The 8165-nt window shown below is 39.8% G+C and overlaps 1 protein-coding gene across 1 annotated transcript in view; it reads left to right on the top strand.

The window, feature by feature from the left end:
• Positions 1–1490: 1490 nt before the first annotated feature.
• The window catches only part of PPP1R1C (protein phosphatase 1 regulatory inhibitor subunit 1C), a 43536-nt gene continuing 36861 nt past the window's right edge, over positions 1491–8165 (top strand). The window contains 3 exon segments of the mRNA XM_056496835.1: positions 1491–1601; positions 1603–1735; positions 4019–4079. Coding sequence (XP_056352810.1) covers positions 1510–1601; positions 1603–1735; positions 4019–4079 — 286 coding nt within the window. The 5' untranslated portion in view covers positions 1491–1509.

Genomic DNA, 8165 nt, shown 5'->3' with positions numbered 1-8165 from the left:
AGACTCTTCTGTGATTCAAAAGCTTAAGTTAATGTCACCTCAACTATCATAAGAAGTCGAACAGGAAAGTTGTCAGCTGCTCTCAGCTGTAAACCACTGTGGTTCACAGTAGCTTTGATTTGGATGAGGAGGGGAATTTTGGCCCTCACTGAGAGTTATTTTTGATCATTGAGCCAATTGGATCCTTAACTTAAAGTGTATCTTCACCTCCTATGCTTTATCAGGTCCATCAGAATCCAGCTAGTTTGTGTGGTCTCTGTTCAGAAACAGCCTGATGTTCCAATACTGTGTCGTGATTTTAATTTGTGAAAGTCAAACCAAACAAGTATTTAATGTCTGACTTGCTGATTCTGTGTGTGCAGCCAGGGCTTTTCTCATCCACAACCCTCACTCCTTCCCCACCTCCTCCACTGGCACAGGTGGGAAAGTACTCAGTGACTCAATAAGCTTGTGGTGAGCTGTGAAAATCCTTACTGCTCTCAGTGGCCTGAACAAAGAACATTTTCAAATTCCTCTGAGTTTTTCAAAGAGGTAGGTTGAGTCAGTGATTGCTGGGTATTGTTTCACACACTTCTTTTGAATTAACACGAAATGACAAGTGAAAATCTATTATATTCACAAAGGAGTACTATTGGTATGATTGACCAAATTATTTTCCTGGTCTTGGAATGAGGCACAGATTTTGTACCCTTAAGTAGGATTTAGCATCTGATTTTTAGTCATCCAAAAGTGATTTAACTAGTCTGAATCATCTTTCCTTTTTCTGGAGTTAATGGAGAGAAAATGTCATCTTGAGTAAACACTGTATCCCACTTTACTTGGATAGGATGAGATGCCCATTGATGTACTTAGCATGAGGGAGCCCAGAGAGCTGGCTCAGAAGTGGGTGAGTGTTCTCAGTATCATCTGGAGTCACGTGAAATGGAGCCCACCAAAAGAAATCACAGTCTAAATCTGCAAACCCACCAGAGAAGCACCATTAGATTGTGGGCAACTGTAGCATCATCACCAAAAATCTTCCTGTAAGATTTAGTCTAAAACTGTGAGATTTTAAAAATATTTAAAAGAGCAAGGGGAATTGTTTGATAAGTGAAAAGAGGAGAGCAGTTCTGGCACACTGTAGCAGAGATCGAATTTTTGCGTCCACCCCTCCTGCTACCTCCACCCCCAAAATCTGAAAACTTCCTGATTTGTGTTCATCAATAATTAAGAGCCCATCAGCAATGCTCAGAGGGAGCTTGCATTGCACTTCTGAGCAGGCAGTTAGTAATGCACGGTGCAGAGATCCTCTTTTTCAAATCCCAAGGCTCCAGGCCATGCAATGCTAGTATTGCATTTTCAATTAGCTCCTGAGTGAACGCTTGGCATATGTAGAAGTGAGCTGGTACACAATTAGCTTATTGTTCTTTTCAGCTTTCTGCTGAGAGGATCTGAAGGGCTGCTGAAGAGAGGGGAGAGAGGGGAAAAAAAAAGCAAAAGCAAATAGCCAAGGCAGTGGCATCTCTGTGGATGTGGAATACGGGAGCTGCTGGGCTCGCGCAGATTCCCGAGCTAAGCCGGGAGCTCCAGCTGCTCCAGCCTGGCTGTGGGGCCACAGGCACACACCCAGAGCAGCTCCAGGCTCTCCTCTCGCCTGTCCCACCTCAGCATCACCATGGAGCCCAACAGCCCCAAAAAAATACAGTTTGCTGTGCCCCTGTTCCAGAGCCAGATAGATCCCGAGGCAGCAGAGCAGGTAAGGACGGTGGGTTTCCTTCTGGGGTTTGGGGGAATGGGGTGGGAATGGGGCAAGGTGAGGGTGAGAACTCATGGCCTAAAGGCTTTTCTAGCTTATATTAGTGAAACTGTAGGTGAAATACTTTGGAGCTTATAGCAATGTTTGATATACTTAAAGAAGGAGAAGGATATGTCCTCTAGCCAGAATAAGCTTCTTCACCTTGGGTAGGTTTATATTAATGTATATTTGTTGTGCCTTTTCTGTAACTGCACTTCTACTCTAATATTTACATTTCACATGAATACACTTAATGAATACATTCTCAAAAAATCAAGTGTATTATATGTACATAAACCAAAGCACAAAGTTGATAATAGGTACCTAACAGAAATATTGTGAAGAAGACATCTTATTTACCTTTGATTTTAACATGAGAAAATACAATTAATGTTTTGCACAATAGTCATCATTTCAGTTACTTCCTGTATTTCTCATGATTTTTTAATGGTCTGTAAGTAATTTTTACAGTGTTCTACATACCTGGAAATATATATACATATCATACTTATGTCCTTGTTGGAATGATATGTGTGCTATTTTGGGTTTCAACTCACTCCCAAAAGATACACATACACATATATATATATATATATATATATATATATATATATACACAAAATGTACTGACACACATATATATATTTATATCAGTACAGACGTCTAAGGAGGCAAAGGTATCTATTACTTATCTATTACTGGGTACAGATATGTGTAGATGTGCCTAAAAAAAGGTCACAGACAGTCTTGTGAGCAAACTGGATAAATCTTAATTAGGTGACCCAGTATATTTCTCTCTGAGCAAGTCCTTCTGAACATTTGCTCCTAGCTGGGTATGTCTGATTTTAGATGATACCAGGGGAATCTTATAACCTTGAAAGTCCCATACCATTAGCCATGAAATTATTTGCACTGTTATCTGGTTTCCTGAATATTCTGATTTTGTGTCCCTTAAAAGGCAGGCACAACGATGAATTGTGAGTGACCATAGAATGTGAAATATTAGAAGAGTGCAGAAAAGAATTGTTGTGGGTCCTCATTTTGTCCACAGGCACTTCTGAGCTGTGAGATGTGCATACCTTACTGAGCACTTCTGCAATGAATTCAAGCAGAATGAGTTCTGGTATTTTTCTGAAATCTGTGAGAACCATAGGATTAGCATTTCCTGGAATTCCCATGGCTTTTGAAATGCTGTAGCCTATTTTCTGCCTGGTATTTATGGGCAGTCCTTTTTTTGTATGTGTTGTGAGTTTGATTCCAAGTGCTATACAGTTTCGCTGTGGGTGTGTGATGAAATTAAAATAGTAAATTCTACAGTCAGCTACAGTTACACTAATCTGGAATAAACCCATTAACCCTGATGATGTAATTTTCCATTTACACCTCTGAAAGCAAAATTTGAACCCAGCTAAATACAGATGTTGGCTCAGCAAATGAAAAAGAACAAATGCACTGACATTGAAGGTTTTTTTCAGAATGGTTTCTAGCTTAAATGTTTCTGGTCCCTCTCTTAAATTCAATAGAACATCAGGCCTGGAGGCTTTCAGTGCAAATGTGTGCATTATTGGAGGGTATTCCAATACAATGCAGTTCAGCCACTGTTAATGGACCAAAAGTTACCCAGATAAACTCTCAAGAATTGTATACAATTCAAGACTATATACTGGTATATGAAATCTGCTGTATTGGGAATACTCTTTTCAAGGTCTTGAATACTGGAGTATTTTTAGTTAAAGAATGATAGTGACACCTCTGACAACAGTTTAGAAGTATAAGTTCACTGGAAGGCATGCCTGCAAAACCCTGAAATGCACTTGCAAAAAATTATTAATTATTACTTGTGAGAGCTATGCCAGTACTGGTATTTGCACATGCAGGCTCACAAACTACAGCAATCATCTTCCTGAAGCAAAACCATGTGTCAATATTTTAAGGTATGACTGATGTTTTTCAGCAATACATATCCAAAGGCTGAAGTCAGGATGATTACAAATCCTGAAGGTATTTTGGACAGCTCTCCCTGTGCCTTTGCTCTCCCTGAGCAAGCTGCAGCATGACCCTGGCTGCTGTCAGACCAGACAAGCTGTCAGTAGGACACTGAAGTGCTGCTGTGCTTTAATAGTTTCCTTTTTAACATTGCCTGGTCTGTACTCTGCAGGACACCAGGGAGATTTTCTGCTTTGCTTTGTGTGTGTGGCAATTGGTGGGCCCTGAGTGCTTCTCCTTGGTTTGTATCTGTTACAGATCAGGAAAAGAAGGCCCACGCCAGCATCACTTGTCATCATGAATGAACACCTGCCCCCAGGTGAGTGCCAGCATCCTGCTGAAACACTGAACCTGTTCACACAGCACTGGCTGCAAGCTGCTTTGATCAACTATGTGATTTTAAAAATCCAGCATTCATTTTGTAGCTCTAAACATCAAACAATGCATCTTAGGACTGTTTGGAGTAAACCCCGTGAACACGGGTAATTCCTGGTCTTCAGATAATGTCACTGACTTCACAATTATACTCTCCATGTAAATCTTGGTTAGATGTAGAAGGAGAATCAATATAACCCAGATCCAGTACTTCTATCCACAAATATTTGCTTTCCCTGGATGGACACTTTGAAGATCCACAGAGTCCAATCTCTAGAGATACCAGGTTGGGTCCAGCATTAATTCAGCCTAAGGAGTAGAAGTTGTTTGTATAAAACAGTTTCTGTTCTAGTTTCCTGGTAAAATATAAATTGTGTTTTTCCATTATTCTTTTTCAACTGTGAATACATTATCTTCATCCAGGAATCCCCACAGAAAATTCTCTGTGGGATGGGGTGATTTGAGGTTGAGACATACTTTGTCATATAAATATGATTTCAGAAGGATTCTTTAATAAGCTTTTTAGGGAGTGTTACAAACAAAAAACTCCACAAAAAGAGGATAATCTTCAATACTTAATCCCTTGGAACACAGTGCCTACTTTACATCAAACTTTTACTTTGTTGTGCTCTGCAACATTTTTTTTCCTGCCATATCTCTTAGTCACAGTAATCTTTTTTTTAGAAATGTTTTTGGAGAGTAGCTTTCTGTCCTGAATTTCAGGTAGTTCAGCTCTCAAAAACGGTGCATGAAAGATCTGCCTTGAGCTGACTTTCTTTACCACTGTGGGATAATGATGGGATATACACTGTCTGTGTTGCTAGGACTTAATTTAAAGCAAATTCACCTTGACTGTTAATCTCTTTTGCAATTCACTTTGTACACTTTGTACCGTCATATTTCCTTTTATAAACAGATACTTGGTACAATACCAAATCAAAACCAAACAAAGAATAAGAACTCTTTAATTTACAGGAAATTTTACTGTAAACAAAGTGGTGCATGTCTGTTATCACCTTTCCTGCAATGTTCATAATAAGTATTTAAATAAATCATTTTTATTATGAGTCAGGATTGCTGCAAGTTTCAGCCAACTTCCACATAACCCAGGTACTGGGTTTTGAATAGAATTCACTGGGATGCTGAATGAAATTTGTCTCCAAAAATAGTAAATTCATTACTGCAGATGGATGTAGTTAATTAAAAATAAAAGGGTGCTAACTTGACACTCCAACAAATCTCTGTAGGAGTGTGATTCTCTGGATCAATGGGGAAACTGAGCAGCAGAGAATTCCAGTGGCACTGACAGAGCCACCCTTTTTTATTAGGGCTAAGCGAGAGTCCTGTCCCTTGAATTTTACCCACTGGAGTATTCCACTTCCTTTATTAGGAGCAAGGAGCCAGTGAAAGATATGCTTCCAAGAGTTTGAGATGTGTGTCCTAAAGCAATCCTAAATGTTTGGATGCCCCTGCAAAATTTACTCAAATTATCTAAACTTCTCTTTTTTTGGAAAAACAGAGACAGGCATAGAATCAGACTTTTTTATAGCCTTCTGTTACAGCTGCTTCTAATTGCAGCAGAGAAAAAAAAGTAGCATTTTTGTGGTATTCTGGTGTTCTGGATGCACACCCATCTGGAAACCAGAAGGCAATAAAATGTGTTTGGACATTTAAGAACTTCATATTAAATTCAGCATGAGTTCTTCTGTAAAAAGATCTAAAGGTTATTTTTCTATTAAGTGTTCTTGTTCATCCCTGATGCCTGTTACAGCTTTGACAGGGATATGTCTTCACCTATTTAGGTCAGGTCAATTGTGCTATAAAGTGAATTTCTACTAAGCCTAAGTCATTTTAAACCAATGACAGCTGCTTAGAAACTATAAGAGTCTGCTTGACTTCCTTGCTTCCAAGGGGACAGTGTTAGACCACACTGAATGATTTAAAGGCAGGTGATAAATGTGACCACAGGAGCTCATATCCAGCCTGTAGCATCACTGACTCTCACATTTCCTCATGCTCACCCTGGTTAGCATCATACATAAGTGCAATCACAGTCAACAAAAGAGAAATTTGAGTTGCAGCAGCAACTGTGATTGCAGTGGACAATATGACCTTGTGAAGCAGCATAGCAGTGAATAAACCCTTAACTCTGTCTGCAAGTTCTCTGTAAAGTGCTCTTAGATGGGTTGTGTCACATCTGAGCAGAGAAACTGGCACTAGCAAACTGAGACTTGAGTTATGAAGTCACTTAAATCTGTTGTGCTTCAGTTCAGTCAATGGAACGACATTTTCTGAGCATCTGATGTTTGATTTGGGAATATCAAATCAGTTTACTTTTATTTGAAATTATAAGACCCTTTTACTCTCTGTGAAGGCAAAGACAAGTATAAAGTGAGGGAGGTACACAAATGGGCAGCATCTCATCCTGTGAGGGTGCATGGGTTCCTGGGGTAACCCACTTGCATCCTGCCATAGCCACAGCTGCTCTGCACCTGCCTTTTAAAGGAACATAAGCACATGCTTAAGTTTTAAAGACATATTTAACTATTGCACTACATGTGTTTAATCCAAAAATTGTTAAAACTCTTCTGCTTCCTTTTTCCCCTGCACTATGTTGGAGTCAGCAGGAGCTGAGTATCACCATCACAAGCAGCCTTTCCTGTGTATGCAGCCTCCTGTCTCCAAACCCAGCATAGCAGAAAATATAGGAGTATCAATCCTTATTAGCTGAAATACAAGTCTGAGCATGCTTTAAACCAGCAGAACATCATAATGCAACAGCTCAAGAAGAAGCTGGTAGCAAAGCAGAGAGCTGATAGCTGAGGGAAGAAAGCACGTCAGCCCATGACTTGGGTTTAATACCATTGGGGCTCACTTTGATCAAAAATAATGCCACGTTCCTGTACAGCCTGGCTTTGTCACAGAGCCAACACAACATCAAACAGTCTGGTGCCAAAGGCTCTTCAACTTATGTCAAGGTGTTCAGTCCTCTTGAAGCATTAGAATATGGGTAAACATTAGGATAAATTCTGTGTATCTGAATTTTCTATGTATTTTCTGTTTCCAGCTCCCCTTTCTGCTTTGTTGCCTGCTTTGATTTCCTTGCTTGTAATGTAAATGTTACTCTGTGTGTAGAAATACAGCTGCCTTTTTGTGCTTTGCTAATCTCATTTCAAAGCAGGAAGGATATATAATCACTGTAAAAGCAATATAAAACATCTTCCCAGTATAGCACTGAATGCTGGAAATCACAACTTGAAGAAAAGCAATCCGTACCTGTCTCTAAACAAGGAAGGTGTTTTGCATGTGTCTGGCAGTTTAGCTTTCTTGTTTCTAGCTGATTTTTGGTTTTCCAGAAAGGATCCATGCCTTCCAGTTACTGTCACTTCCCCAGAGCTCTGCTGAGATGCCTCATGGGCAGTCTCACTATTCAGTGCAGCAGCAAACAACACAGCCAGGTGAGAGGTGGGAGGAAAATCTGTCCTTACACCGTTGTCAATTCCATGACAACCCAAAGTAGTTGAGGTTTTTATGCTAAATTGGTTTTAGACACTCCTGGACTTTCCCTGCACAATAAATCTCATTACCACAGACAGATCTGCTTTTCTGCTGATGCAAACTGTACCAGCACCACATTCTTGATGGGATTAATGTGAGTTATTTTGCCCAGCATTAAGGTTTGTGACTAATATTAGTTGGATCATGCTTCTAAGTGAATGAATATGTTTGGGTTTACATCTAATGATCATATATTTTTTTTCTTCCAAGGCACAACAGACTAAGCTCCAGAAAAGACCTGCTTAGTAGGAGGCAGGTGTTTACTGGGCATTGCCAAGCAGTTCTGCTATACTTTCTCAGGGAAAAATCTCAGCAGAAAACTCTTGGTCTCAGAGTTCATGGAAACTGATATGTTTTTCAAAGGATTGAGATTCTGGTAGGACACACTGCTTACTTTGGTCCAAGAACTAGAGAGTGAGTAAGCCAAATAGCAGCTGTTTTCAATTGCAAATTTAGGCTTCTAGTATAGTAA

Source organism: Oenanthe melanoleuca, chromosome 7 (genome assembly GCF_029582105.1).
Source record: "Oenanthe melanoleuca isolate GR-GAL-2019-014 chromosome 7, OMel1.0, whole genome shotgun sequence".
NCBI classification, from domain to species: Eukaryota; Metazoa; Chordata; class Aves; order Passeriformes; family Muscicapidae; genus Oenanthe; species Oenanthe melanoleuca.
The sequence above is the reverse complement of the archived record's forward strand: the minus strand, read 5'-3'. Positions and strand labels throughout refer to the sequence as shown.